At 37.1% G+C, this 15320-nt stretch overlaps 1 protein-coding gene across 1 annotated transcript; it reads right to left on the bottom strand.

Moving 5' to 3' along the window:
* Positions 1–6822: 6822 nt before the first annotated feature.
* Positions 6823–15169, bottom strand: LOC124267711 (tax1-binding protein 3 homolog). Its single transcript, XM_046702697.1, has 4 exons — positions 15056–15169; positions 14758–14910; positions 13178–13255; positions 6823–12621 (listed from the first exon to the last, which is right to left on the bottom strand). The coding sequence occupies exons 1-4, from the start codon at positions 15152–15154 to the stop codon at positions 12403–12405; spliced, it is 549 nt and encodes a 182-aa protein (XP_046558653.1). The 5' UTR covers positions 15155–15169; the 3' UTR covers positions 6823–12402.
* Between the last annotated feature and the right edge of the window lie 151 nt (positions 15170–15320).

Below are 15320 nucleotides of genomic sequence, written 5' to 3'. Positions count from 1 at the left end.
AAACTGTTAACGTGTAGCTGGGGAAATGTTTCAGAAGCCTTTGTACCAACTGTTAATATAAAGCTGGGGAAATATTTGAGGATAAGTCTTTGTACTAACTGTTAACATGTAGCTGGGGAAATATTTGAGAAGTTTTTGTACCAAATGTGAACATGTTGCTGGGGAAATATTTGAGAAGTTTTTGTACCAACTGTGAACATGTTGTTCGGGAAATATTTGAGGATAAGTTTTCATTCTAACTGTTAACATGTTGCTGGGGAAATATTTGAGAAGTTTTTGTACCAACTGTGAACATGTTGCTGGGGAAATATTTTTAGAAGTTTTTGTACCAACTGTGAACATGTTGTTCGGGAAATATTTGAGGATAAGTTTTCATACTAACTGTTAACATGTTGCTCGGGAAGTATTTGAGAAGTTTTTGTACCAACTGTTAACATGTTGTTCGGGAAATATTTGAGGATAAGTTTTCATACTAATTGTTAACATGATGCTGGGGAAATATTTGAGAAGTTTTTGTACCAACTGTTAACATGTTGCTGGGGAAATATTTGAGGATAAGATTTTGTACCAACTGTTAACATGTTGCTGGGGAAATATTTAAGGATAAGCTTTTGTACCAACTGTTAACATGTTGCTGGGGAATGATGGTTCAAATTATTATTGTTTTGGGGAAGTAGTATTAGTGATTTGTTCTGAATATGTGGATGACTGCCATGTTTGAGACAATCTGGAAACATTCTTTGTTATGCATGAAAAGGTTAGCTTGTTGGATAAGTGTACAATGTGAGAGTTATCTCTTGACTATACCAAGTAACTAACTCTGGCAGGTTCAGCTGCTAACACCGAACAGATGTAGCATGTTTCCTCACTGTAGTCATGTCCCCAGTGCTCTGTTTGACTGCAAAACAGTTTTCAGGTGCATGGAGATATATTGCTCAGCATTTTGTTAAATTTTAATTTTCAAAGATCGGATATCATTATATCAAAGAGAAAGTCACCTACGCATAATTATGTATGGTATTCAAAGCTTTTTCACATTTTTAATCTGGTGAATAGTGTTTAATTCTGAATTTAATCATCTTTGAAACATTATCAAACCTACGTGGAGGGTACGTGAAGAAGAGACAGTGTTTTCTGCAGTGTCTTCACCCAGCGAATGTCTAGACAGTGTGCTCTGTCCCAACACAAGAAGGGCACCTGCAACAATCAGTTTATTCCTACAGTTTGTGGATGAGAAAAGTGTTGTGAGGGTATAAGTTGAACAACACTCCTTTATGTTACAATATTTGGCTGTGATCTTCTCTAGCATACACTTGCTCAGACTAATATGTACAGATTGTCTCTAGATTGCTTTTAATGCATATCATAGTCATTTTAATTTTTTGCTAACATTTGTTGAAAATGCCACAATATGAATGGTGATACAGATTTTGGTGGCGAAGCCTGTCCTCATTCTGCTGTTGAATTCTGCAGGTCAGAGAAGCATCCTCATCCCTCCAGTGTTAAACCTCCCCCGCTCCCTGCCCCCATCACATATTTGTTAACCCCCACCCTACCCCATGCCAACCCCTCATTCCTTCTTTGGTAAACTTCTCCGTCCTTGTCTGTAAATAAGTGAGAAAAATAAACATATGAGGAATATTATAATTAATTTATAAGCAATTACATAAAAAATGTGCCATAATTCATCCGTTAAAACATTGTTCCAATTCATTGGGTGATTTCGTCATTTGAGAAATCTTCACGGACATGGTGTAGGAGTGTTTCAGTTGTAGAAATGTCATCATTTCATCACAAAGTAACTTGTGTGATTCTGACACTTCTCATTTAATATTGTTTTGTGCGAAAAATAGAAACACTTTTATTACATAGACAGAGTGGGGGTTTATGTTCTCGTAACCAGAAAGCATTATAGAATGACCAGATGGCAATTCCGTCCTCTCACTATGTTATTTTGTTGGCAGGTACATAATATATGCAAATTTATGCATGCTGAAGAGATATTTTTTGGATTTGTTTATTATGTTTTGAGCATAGTATTTTATATCCATGTTATTCATGCTATGTTGTGAGCAACAACAGTAAGCTGAGTACTTGAGCTTGTTTCACTGAAGTCCCATTAGCAGAAAGCATGTAGGCAGTATTGCAAGTCATTTCATGCCAGTGTATATATGGTTGTGATATATATAGAGTGTTTCCCTTGTACCCTTTGTTTTATATTGATTGCAAGTGGTATCCCTCCATCCATGTAACATTTTGCATAGTACATAGATCCAGTGTCACATGGACAGTGTATTCACTTTGTTAACATCTCCAGATATTTCATGGGGATGTATTCACATTGTTGACATATCCATCTATTGCATTGGGTGTATTCACATTTTTAATACATCCATGTATTGTATTGAGGTCTTTTCACATTGTTTATATGCCCTCATATTGCATGGGGTATATTCACATTGTTGGTATGTGTATGTTTAGCATGAGGTATATTCACATTGTTGACAGGTGTATGTTTTGCATGGGGGTGTATTCACATTGTTGACAGGTGTATGTTTTGCATGGGGGTGTATTCACATTGTTGATGTCCATGTATTGCATGGGGGTGTATTCACATTGTTGACATGTCCACGCATTGCATTCGGATGTATTCACATTGTTGACATGGACATCACGTTGTTGACATGTCAACGTATTGCATTGGATGCATTCACATTGTTGACATGTCAGTGTGTTGCATGGGGGTGCATTAACATTGCGTGTATACAACCACATGTTACACATGATATCCACTCATATTCCCATGCCTACATTCATAATCCCATATGTACATGTATCATTCCTAATGCATTGTGTCAATGTTTCAGAAATATATTCATTTGTGAAGAATCAGAGAAATGATGGGTTGAAACTGAGCAATTTGTTTTCAATATTTACAAAGCATTTTATTAGGGATCCCGGTTATTAGAATTTTGAGATTCTTCCATTGTCTTTCTTTAAGGGAAATACTTGAACATTTTGCCTTTCATATTAAGGCACTGCTGAATTATCCATACTTGTAAACATCATTTCTTTGGTTGCTGATGCCGTCCAAGAGTTTTGCAATATTAACCCCGTGATGTTCGTCCTCATAGTCAATGTCCTGTTCCATGTCTTGAGTTTTAGTATTGAATATGAGTGTCCACTTATATATGCTTAACAGTCCACTACTGCAAGAATAATTAACTGTTCATTTTGGTGAATGCAATTTGCAAAATTCTGTTAACAAAAGTTGTTTTGTTAATTACTTTTTTTATAGAATATATGGGTTCTTAGTACTCCTTTATTGACATTTTTAGATTTTTGTCAAGGATCAATTTGTTCATGTTGTCATTTCCATCCTTTTAATCATATTTAGGTATTGAGGTACTTTCTTGTTTCTGTTGCAAATGCTAATGTAATTGGTAGATGAGCAATGTTACTACACAGATGTGAGATGAGGGTAGTGGTTTGTGTGTATCTCCCTAGTAACACACTCATCCCACAATGCAACACACAGGCCGGTCACACATGGGGAGCAGCTCTATACCATATAAAATATATAGAATACACACATTTACTTCAATTGATTTTCTTTTTGAAACAAAGACAGTGAAAGATAAAAGTAATTAGGAGAAATATATTCCATTTTTTATAATGCCCTTGATGTTCCAATAACAAAGCATTCAAATATGAATTATATTATACAAGATTTCCTGGGAGGAAGTTAAAACATTGGCTGTTGTGTGATATAGAAGAGAAAATTGTTGTCAATGGATACGGTCGCTATGGAAGCAGTTACTCAGCATTGCAGATTTCATCTCATGTGTTTTAATCTACGTGCAAGCCTAGATATCATCTTTTACAGAAATATACCCATCAGCTGATGGTCATTGCTTATGTATGTGCTACGGTGTGGTTATACACCATGTAGTATGGGATATATAGCTCTTTGCAGTGAATACGACTCAGTCAAGAACTCCTACCCTTGGATGCCATATCAGGTCTAGCATTGTACTGGCTATTCCCCACCCACAGCGGAAAGTGCTCCTCTGTAACTTCATTACAGTGCTATGTTTAGTATTTCATTTTGTTGTCAGATTTGTTTATTTTATGCTGTACATTCCAAAAGTTAGACATTTTCTTTTTAGAGATTTTTTAGACTTTGGCTATTTGTTTCTAACAGTTGTTTTAGAAACTGGATCTTGTACTGCTGTAAATTTACTTGATTTTAAGACAAAGCATTATTGTACTGTGTCTGTCTAACAGATGGATGCTGTTGTTCCATCGTTTCTTCACTCATATGTTAAGATATGTTGTACATAATAGCCTTGTGAGCTCATCAACATTTGTATACAACTATGCCTATTCCCAAAGTAAGTCATGTTGCTATGGATACCAGATCCCCTCAAAAACAAAACTATTCGGACATACTGATAACTACTTAACAATGCTTTATAGTGTTATAAGACAAGAACCTTACAATGATTTATCCAGTTGATAGAGGCAAGAAATTTGCATGTACCATATCATATGGTATGACATAGGTCATTCATATTTGGGCTGAAGATAATTGGAATGCCCGAAGATTGAAATGTACTTCAACATCAAACAATTATAATACCAAACATCAATGAGTGTTCTCAATAAAATAAACATTGTGATGACTTCGTAGAAAGGATGTGTAGGTAATGAAATAGGTGAGGTAATGATCACAGAATTTGGGCTGATGGAACATGTTGTGCATTTTATGTTCCCCTACAATTTAAGCTAAGGTGAACGTTGCTATTCTAGAGGGAGAAGGCATGGAGTATTTGTTATGCAGTTATACATTCAGTAGTTGTATTCAAGTAGAGCTCTTCAAATGCTGTGATCACTGTTGGAAATCAAAAATAATTCAAGTGATAAATTGTTCCAAAATGTTTATTGTTATGTTTGTTGTTCCAAGATATTTTGAAGTATAGTGCTCAGAAAGTTTCATTACATGTAATCAAAAATAAGATGTGAAAAATAATCCTCAAATGTTTTGTGCTATTACAAATTGTTGTGATTATTTCTGCTCACTGACTGTCCTTGTCTGGGTCATATTGGTGATATTTTTGTACAAATGACTTGTAAATTTAATACGCAAAGTGTAAACTGGTTTTCTGCTGTTGCCATGGTTACGGTGTGTCAAAGGTGATAATTTGGTAGCACAGGACAGACTGGCAGAAAGATGGATGGAGAGAAGGCGAAGCTTGCTTAAAGAAGTGCCTTATTTTCAGACTGGGGTAACCATGGGCACAGCCACCCTAACTAATGGTCACTCTGGGTTTTGCCATGCCTAACACCAAACATAATATTCTTGTGGCATAATACGGCATGGTCAACTCTAGAGTTGGTCCATACAGTGCTTCTAGCATTACAGGGCAACTGTATAGGGCCCTGTTGTGCTTCTAGCATTACAGGGCATGGCTGGTGTTAGGCCCTGTTGTGCTTCTAGCATTACAGGGCATAGCTGGTGTTTGGCCCTGTTGTGCTTCTAGCATTACAGGGCATGATTGACAACTGACTTGGTCTCTGTAGTGCTTGTAGCATTTCAGGGCATTGCTAGTGTTAGGCCCTATTGTGCTTCTAGCATTACAGGGCATGGCTGACACTAGTGTTAGGCCCTGTTATGCTTTTAGCATTACAGGACATGATTTACAACTGTCTTGGTCTCTATAGTGCATGTAGCATTACAGGGAATGGCTGATACTAGAGATAGACCCTATTATGCTTCTAGCATTAGATGGCATGAGTGACACTGGTATTGGGCCCTGTTTTGCTTCTAGCATTACAGGACATGATAGACAATTGTACTGGGCCATAAAGTGCTTCTAGCATTACAAGGCATTGTTAACACTGGTGTTGGGCCCTATGATATGGCCACCAGCAGAGTAGTCCCTTTGGCATCATTGGGCAAGGCCACCATCAACGTTGGTCCCTATTGCATTGTTGGTCATTAAATGTCTGTGATTCAGGTATAAATGTCTTGTTATTTGTCTTCATCTGAAAGTGAATGAACTTTGAAAGGTAATTCAGCTATACCACAGCAAGTGATTGGGAGATTGCCAAAAATACTGTAGACTTGGAAACCAGTGAATTGGGTCTGATGCTGATATAACCAGGGTGAATCTGGACCCTTCATCAGGGAATCTTCAGAGTTCCAGAAACTATGGAGACACCCTTTAGCCTCCAATAAAGTCTCCACATCAGCCTCCAAGTTAAAATGTAAGAAATCATATTTGGCACTACTGATATTGGTCGACTGATAGAGATTATCCATCTGTCAGAGTGAGTTTGTTGTTACATGCCACAATCTGTAAATGATCGAGTCTGGAGCAAACAAAAGAGTGATTGACATCATAAGCACTAATTTTCAGAAATGCTCTGACATGCATCTCCACAGGTCTGTGAGCCTAACCCCCCAATCCAGTTGGTTGCCTCTTACAAGTAGTAACAGTTGCCTCTAACTTGCATCTCCACAGGTCTGTGAGTGAGATGGACTTAGTGAACAACCTCTGTCTCGTCGGGATGCAAGGGGCCCACTGATTAGGGCGTTCGCTCATTGTGCCGGGGACCTGGATTCGATTCTCCACATGGGCGCAGTGTCTATCCACCTGCATAAACGCTGCACTATGCGATTGTCCCTCTAAATATCCGTCTAATTCCTTTTCGAATGTTTAAGTCTGTTGTACATAATCCATATTCATTCTTTGTTGTAAATCTTCATTAATGGAGGAAATAAAGAAGTATATATATACACAGTACAGGAAACAAAGGTCTGTGGTCATGTAAACATATTTATTGCTTAAAAGCAGATTTCAGCAGGCTACATAGCAAGACAATACAATAACACTGTCAGCAAGTCACAACACAGGCACTACAATCACATAGCTAAGAGGCACTTTGTTCTGGGCTCTGACTAGCTAGATATCAATGTACACAAAACGTGTCAAAAAGAAATATTATTTCTCTAATAATAGCACTTTTATCAAGTGTTGACACTCGTACAACATCTGTCACTTATGTTAAGGCCTACCCACAGCACTGCAGATTCACCAGCTACAGTGTTCTTTGCACAGAGGATGTAGACAGCTACAACACAAACTGACAATCCTGTTCTGTGATTGGACAAGTACTGCAGTGTATGCATACAGTACTTCAAGATAAGGCCACAATACACAATTATTAGATTTTCATCCAAATGTCTCAATTGAGATGGTAATTTTGACTGTTTTTTTAATTTACAACACCTGATCAAGCCATCCTTGTAACCAGTTGGATGGATGCGAGTCCTACATAGTCTGATGTGGTTTTATTTTGTAATTCGTCACAAAAACATGACGCTACCTTTCCTTTGTATCTAATATAGACTGACGTGAGATGGGGTGTTTGGTAGGAAGGTGGGTAGGGATGAAAATCTAATAACATGGCCTTTGGAACCATTATTTATCAACAATGGTAGGCTTGAGATAACCATGGCATCAACCAACATGATGGAATCCCCGGTGTTTGCAATCATCCACAATGTCATGGAAGGCTTTAAAAAAGATAATGAAAAGATGTAATGTTAACATATTCACATTACCTGTACAACCTGACAGGCTGCTGCTTTTTTACATGTGGACTTGGAACTCATTATTAGAGTGATGTGTTTCACCTTTCCACGTGATGGTACTATCAACAGCCTACCCATTGTTCCAAGTAACTGGTCACCAAAAACATTCTTAGAAAATAGACATTTAATTATTTCAATATAGTATAACTACCCAATCTAGCTGGGCAATATATTTTCATGTCCACCTAAAACATTTCAGCTGGTTCTACCAAAACAGATTCCTAAGTTGCAGCCTTAGAGTCGAAGATAACCTGACCTCTCTGACCTACAATGCAGAATGTAAAGTGAGTGAGTGAGTGAGCTGGGTTTTATGCCATTTTCAGCAATATCACGGCAGGGGACACCAGATCTGGGCTTCATGTAAATGAGAGCTGAAAATACAGTTTGAATGACTTCATCAATACTGTGAGAATGATCATTTAATATCATAGATACTGATAAGTATGAAGTACCATTTACACATCCAGTAACCGACTGTAGGGGACTACAAGCTAGGATGTCAGTATTTAACCTCTTGCAAGCTTGTTTGTATTTTAAAAAACAAATTTAGGATTAAAAAAAAACTTGAAGCTTTTATATTTAGGTTAACTGAAGTGGTTATTGTTCTTGATATTTTCTGCGTTTGTTGGCGTGAAGATGGTCTTGCCATAAAAGAATCACACAACACAAAAGAGTTTTTGCCATTGTGACCCAAAAGTTTCACTGACCGTTAAACTGACAGAAGTATGATGAGACGTTCCATCAAACCCACACTGTTCAGAGATCTGAGTCAGCTTATAGAACTAACTACACAAATCAGCCATTTTGACCAGCCAATCACCATGTTAGTCATATACCATGATATGGGACACTGGGACCTAACGGCTTGTCCAACATGGTAAAAAAACACATACAGTCTCCGGTATGAGGCCAAAGGCTTATACAATGAGGTATATTTGTAAGATCAAGAAGCACTAGACAATGATGCACATCAATAAATATTGGGAATAATCACAATAATCACAATCTAAATTACAATATGAACATTTACAAACAAAGCTAGAAAGTAAAAAATAGAGCAATAAGATGTAAACTGAAATAGTTTTACAAAAATCATGGACACAGAATTGGTGTGGATAATTAACTCCCACCTTCCCTGAATACTGGCCGAACTTCTAAGCCAAGATCTGCAACGCTGGAGCAGCTTCGTCACTTCTCCATTTTTAAAATTCGGGTTGGAGATCTTCACAGTCCAACATTATGGGTTGTAGCATGACAATCATTCCTAAACTCTTACTTTTGTCAGTTCATTAAAATATTTGGAATGATATTAATACATAAACATATTTGGTCAGCTTTGAAATAAAATTATTCACTCAGACCACTGAAGTAGGAATTCATCTATTCAGACAATTTAGTCTGAACTCCTACAGTAATGCAGGGGCAGACCATTTGACCTTCAACCAAAGGGAGACAACTCTGTGTTATCGTGGCTGTAAGCATGGCACTCAGACTAACAAACAAGCATGTGTGAGATTCAGGTTGAGCTAATCAACCATGAAATGCAACAATCCTATAGCAAAATATGTAAATATATATTTGAGATATACAGTAATAAACGCTAGTCAATCACTCAGCAAGGAAAATAAACATACTCTTCATTATTGTAACTCATAAATATGTCTTTCTGTGTTCCGAGTATGAAGCAGATGACAAGTTTCCTGACAACTAATTGTGTCTATGACCGTTGTTGATCCGTCATGGCAAGACAGATTAACTACAGTAATACAAAAGTTTTGAATGTTCTTTTACTACTTTTGAGTAGTATATATGACTCAAAGTTTGCTTGAGATATATCTGCGAGCAAGATGCGGGTGCAGCTGTGTGTCTGTACTTTGGAATGGTACTTACAGACAATGACAGATATTATCTTCAAACTTTAGGAAATTAGATATTTTATCTTATTTAGACATTGAATGTGTTGCGTTCAAACTTAGAAGCCTTTGTGGCCATCATGGTTAGCCCAGCTCCACTCAGCATACTGCCTCTCGCTACACACTACAACTGTCAGAACATCGCCTGTCTCAGGTGAGCATTACTTGCACCAAAGACATGGAGACCAATATTCCTTGTCAACTGAATAATTTCTAAGCAAACAATGAGCAGTATAGAAAAGCACTGGATACAACTTCCCTACAAACTATTTCCAATACTGAATATCTGATTTTAACAGACAACATGTGCCTCTGGGGAAAGTTAAGTAAATTCAAATACTAGAAATCATATCATGCATTTAAATCCCCAAAGGATATTTTTCTATAAACAGAATAATGGTTATAACATCAATGGGAAGAGGCAGGTCATCAGTAACAGACTACAGCCAGTGCTGTCTATCACATTTATATGCCAGCCCTTTCATTCATAAACAGTTTGATCAATGCCGTATCTCCCACACTGATGACACATGTGATGACACTAGGGACAAGACAGGGTATAATATCCCCTATATCACACCAGAATGGTTCACGCAAGGTGTAATAAGAAAGCTATATTGGTGAACCTGTAAATTTATCAACATGTTATAGAGTGCCCTGTAACAAATTTTAACTCATTATAACAAAGAAGTCATAAAAAGTACATCAAATCTACATACTGTATCGAGTTTTTGTCATATAAGTATATATACTGTAATCACTAAACAGGTGTGGGTGAGCGAAGGTTAAACAATGCTATCAACAGTATTTCAGTTCAGTCACACTGTGACAGTTATGTGATAGAAAAGCCCCAAGTGACCCATAAATGTGTTCGTAGATGGAACCCAAAACACGGCAGATCAAGAATTCTAGGATAAATTTGGTAATTAGAACAACAAGGTATTAATTCTAGTCATATACCATGGTGTTAAACTACCGTTCTACCATAATGTTATAGCAGTTATACCATGTTGTAACACTGTATTTCCAGTACTGACATCACATGTACAATCAGTTCACCTCAGATTAGCACCATATCCTCCTGGATTCCAGACTCTTATGTCTGAAAGCAGTTATGACATCGATGACATTGGTTGAGTATTGCCCATAATCACACAGATCATTCATCCTTCCTGGTGAACATTTCATAACATCAGTATCAAAAAAATTATTATTAATTATCATCTCTTCATTTCAAATAGGAATCATTAATCATCCATTTATTTCATCAATTCTATCTTACTTAACTCTGTTACCTGGATACAAAATACTTTAAATAAGCGATAGAAGCCCTATTAATTCTCAATATTATGACAAAAACACATAGTGCCTGTAAATAAATTGATTCACACACATCTAACTAAAGTCTGTAACACATAACTGTGCATACCAGTATTGCTGCAAGGAATGTTTGTACCAAAATACACCAGGATATTACTGGGTAATGATTAGCAAGTTAAAACTAGAAAATTCTACATTCCACAGATCTATTGAAATCCATTTGACTAAATTTCTAATATTTAGACCGTAAAACCTGTCAAATAGGAAGACATGACATATTATGAATATTGACAAGGCTATCACATTGTGGTGAGCATAAAATTGGTATAGAAGTAAAATATACAAAAACATCCAACAAATCTTTCATATGTGATGTGTAGATTACACCAGTTCATTTAAGTGTCAACAAGGTTTCACAAAGTCACCCTAGGGTAGGGTAATAGAGAAAATATGCACAATTTGAATTATTCTTTATCCCCGTAAATGATATCCCAAAGTAGGTTTCCATGATCAATACCACATACTGCTACACCATGTACTACCTCCCCAACAACTATTCACAAGCACATGGTAGTATTGTTAACAAGAACACCCAAAATTAGGTTATCTAATGAACTCATGTAAGAGCTGAAAAACTTTCACGGACCCATATAATCCCAAACAAATTTGTTTTAAAACAAAGTGGATAGGATAAATTAAAATATGCTTCAATATTTAAACAGATGATATGTTGATGAAATCCTGATATGGAGCACACACTGTGGATCAGATATAGTCCATACATACTGAACCTTAACATCCTTAACACAATCCCTAATTCTCAGCTACTGATGCACAAACTCTACAGAAAAGGTAAGAGTGAATGAATGAGTTTGGTTTTACGCCGTTTTTAGCAATATTCCAGCAATATCACAGCGGGGGACACCAGAAATGGGCTTCACACATTGTACCCATGTGGGGAATCGAACCCGGGTCTTCGGCGTGACAAACGAACGCTTTAACCACTAGGCTACCCCACCCACCCCCAGAGAAGGTAAGATACCAAACAAGCACTTTGTATCACTTGTGCAGATGGCTTGTGTTAGATACAATAATTTATTGGGAAAAAAAGAAAATATTAAGCATGTAGAATTTGATGCATCAGGAAAATAGTATCCACCATGACATTGAGTGTTCGGGCCTTCCAGACCAATACTATAAAATGGTAACATTATAGAAGAATGGATCCCACTTATAAACATGTAAACCATACCATGCTAAACAGAAAGGAAATAGCAGTGTTATATGCATACACTGATACAAACAGTGGAAGGAAACATATTTATCATATTTGCCCGTCATAAAAGGGCCAAAGTAATTAAGAGAAACTTATGTTTCATGGTTTAGTGTAATGGACATGTTAGAGAGTGAAAAGACTGGTGACAAAAGTAATTTAGGACAATAGTATGGACTTGCCATCTTGGATGGTTTCATGAAGTTTGATTACCTCCCCTGTTACCATGGCTACAACTAGTACTGATACTGTGGTTGACCTTGGAACTGTGGCTGCTGCTGCTGTTGTTGTTGCTGTTGTTGTTGATAGGCATGGAACTGAGGTTGTACATGTCCAGGGGACTTCTGTAGGGGTGGGACTCCTTTACGGTACACAAGCATTTTGAGGAAGGCTTTTTTGCGAATACACTCCACGGCTTCCTTGTGTGTGACAACCGTGAAATCCTTGCCATTCACCTACATAAGACAATAATGGACACTAGGGTGGTTATCAAAGGCAAAAGAAAAACAAATATATTTGATTAATTAAGCATCTGTTCACTTGAACGATATATATTAACCAATTAGACAACTCATAAGTTATTACGTAACTGTAGTCAACAAGAAGCAAAGATCTACTCGTATACTCTCACCTGCAGAAATGAAGATCCACTATCATGCTATAATCTACTATCGTACAATTAAACACCTGTGGTTATTCACTCACCTGTACAACTGAAGGTCAAATATTATTCACTCACCTGCACAACTGAAGATCTACTGTTATACACTCACCTGTACAACTGAAGATCTACTGTTATACACTCACCTGTACAACTGAAGATCTACTGTTATACACTCACCTGTACAACTGAAGATCTACTGTTATACACTCACCTGTACAACTGAAGATCTACTGTTATACACTCACCTGTACAACTGAAGATCTACTGTTATACACTCACCTGTACAACTGAAGATCTACTGTTATAAACTCACCTGCATAACCGAAGAATTACTGTTATAAACTCACCTGTAAAAGTTTATCATGGAGCTGTAGCCCACATCGGGAAGCTGGACTACTGTCATGGATATACGTCACATACACGCCCTGAAACAACACATAGTTTTACACTCACAAACACAGGTATATATGGTAGACAACAAAAGGTGTTCAGCATGTGTTCAGTTACTAGCAGGGCTGGTACCACCACATACATTAATGTTCATAAGACAACAAATAACTTCAGTATGTTTAGTGTTTAACATGTGTTCTAAACTATATTGATTTGAACAAAAACAATGTACTTATACTTTCCTTGACATCTTGAAGGTCACATTCACTTATCATGGTATCTTATCAGTAGCATTTACAGTCTACATCTCAGATATCCCTAAAGTAACATTCTCTTTATAAGGCTGTCTCAGAAATACCTTAGGTAACACTCAATTTATTATAGTATCTCAGAACTACCTTGGGTAACACTCACTTTATTAGCGTTTCTCAGAGATACCTTGGGTAACACTCAATTTATTACAGTATCTCAGAGATACCTTGGGTAACACTCAATTTATTACAGTATCTCAGAACTACCTTGGGTAACACTCAATTTATTACAGTATCTCAGAACTAACTTGGGTAACACTCAATTTATTACAGTATCTCAGAACTACCTTGGGTAACACTCACTTTATTAGAGTTTCTCAGAGATACCTTGGGTAACACTCAATTTATTACAGTATCTCAGAACTAACTTGGGTAACACTCAATTTATTACAGTATCTCAGAACTACCTTGGGTAACACTCACTTTATTAGCGTTTATCTCAGAGATACCTTGGGTAACACTCAATTTATTACAGTATCTCAGAACTACCTTGGGAAACACTCACTTTATTAGCGTTTCTCAGAGATACCTTGGGTAACACTCAATTTATTATAGTGTCTCAGAACTACCTTGGGTAACACTCAATTTATTACAGTATCTCAGAACTACCTTGGGTAACACTCACTTTATTAGCGTTTCTCAGAGATACCTTGGGTAACACTCAATTTATTACAGTATCTCAGAACTACCTTGGGTAACACTCACTTTATTAGCGTTTCTCAGAGATACCTTGGGTAACACTCAATTTATTACAGTATCTCAGAACTACCTTGGGAAACACTCACTTTATTAGCGTTTCTCAGAGATACCTTGGGTAACACTCAATTTATTATAGTGTCTCAGAACTACCTTGGGTAACACTCAATTTATTACAGTATCTCAGAACTACCTTGGGTAACACTCACTTTATTAGCGTTTCTCAGAGATACCTTGGGTAACACTCAATTTATTACAGTATCTCAGAACTACCTTGGGTAACACTCACTTTATTAGCGTTTCTCAGAGATACCTTGGGTAACACTCAATTTATTACAGTATCTCAGAACTAACTTAGGTAACACTCCATTTCTTACAGTATCTCAGAACTACCTTGGGTAACACTCAATTTATTACAGTATCTCAGAACTACCTTGGGTAACACTCACTTTATTAGCGTTTCTCAGAGATACCTTGGGTAACACTCAATTTATCAGGGTATCCCTGAGGACTCTGATGGTAACACTCACTTTATCAGGGTATCCCTGAGGACTCTGATGGTGGTCCTGGTCGATACCACCTCCAATGCGGAAGCCACAACGAAACCTGGGTTTGCCATCTGAGTCTAAGACAGAATTGCCCTGCTGATCAAGCTCAGCTTCCTTTTCCAATACAATGGGGATCTGGTAAGCAAAATATAAAACAATTGATAATAAATATATCTCTGCAAAAAAATGTGACCAGTGTATGAAGCTAAAAATATTGTGCCCAAAAGGGCATAGCATTCAAAGATAGAACTAAGTTATTTTGTTAACTCAAACAACTTACTGGAATACAATTTTCTAACTTCTTTCCTTTCCATGGGTGATTCAAGGATACTGCCACATGGAACAGTAGTTCATTTATATCAAGGCCTATCAGCTTCATGTGGTGAGGAAAGAATAAAACCAGGCCATGCAAATGACTAAGGTCCTCAACGAATTAAGATTTCAGACTTGAAACAAATGATCACTTATAGTGCAGATCACAGATTAAGCACTGACTTATGAAGGATCATATATGAGAATTCAACCCCATAAGCAGATACTGGCAT

This window comes from Haliotis rubra, unplaced genomic scaffold, assembly GCF_003918875.1.
Source record: "Haliotis rubra isolate DU_JTF1 unplaced genomic scaffold, ASM391887v1 Scf1005, whole genome shotgun sequence".
NCBI lineage: Eukaryota > Metazoa > Mollusca > Gastropoda > Lepetellida > Haliotidae > Haliotis > Haliotis rubra.
The sequence above is the reverse complement of the archived record's forward strand: the minus strand, read 5'-3'. Positions and strand labels throughout refer to the sequence as shown.

Coding starts and splice junctions, on each gene's coding strand:
- LOC124267711 (XM_046702697.1), bottom strand. CDS start 15,154: ATGAAGCTGATAGGCCTTGATATAAATGAACTACTGTTCCATGTGGCA. Junction 14,911..15,055: donor AGTTAGAAAATTGTATTCCA/GTAAGTTGTTTG, acceptor TTTGCTTACCAG/ATCCCCATTGTATTGGAAAA. Junction 13,256..14,757: donor CTCAGGGATACCCTGATAAA/GTGAGTGTTACC, acceptor GTGTTGTTTCAG/GGCGTGTATGTGACGTATAT.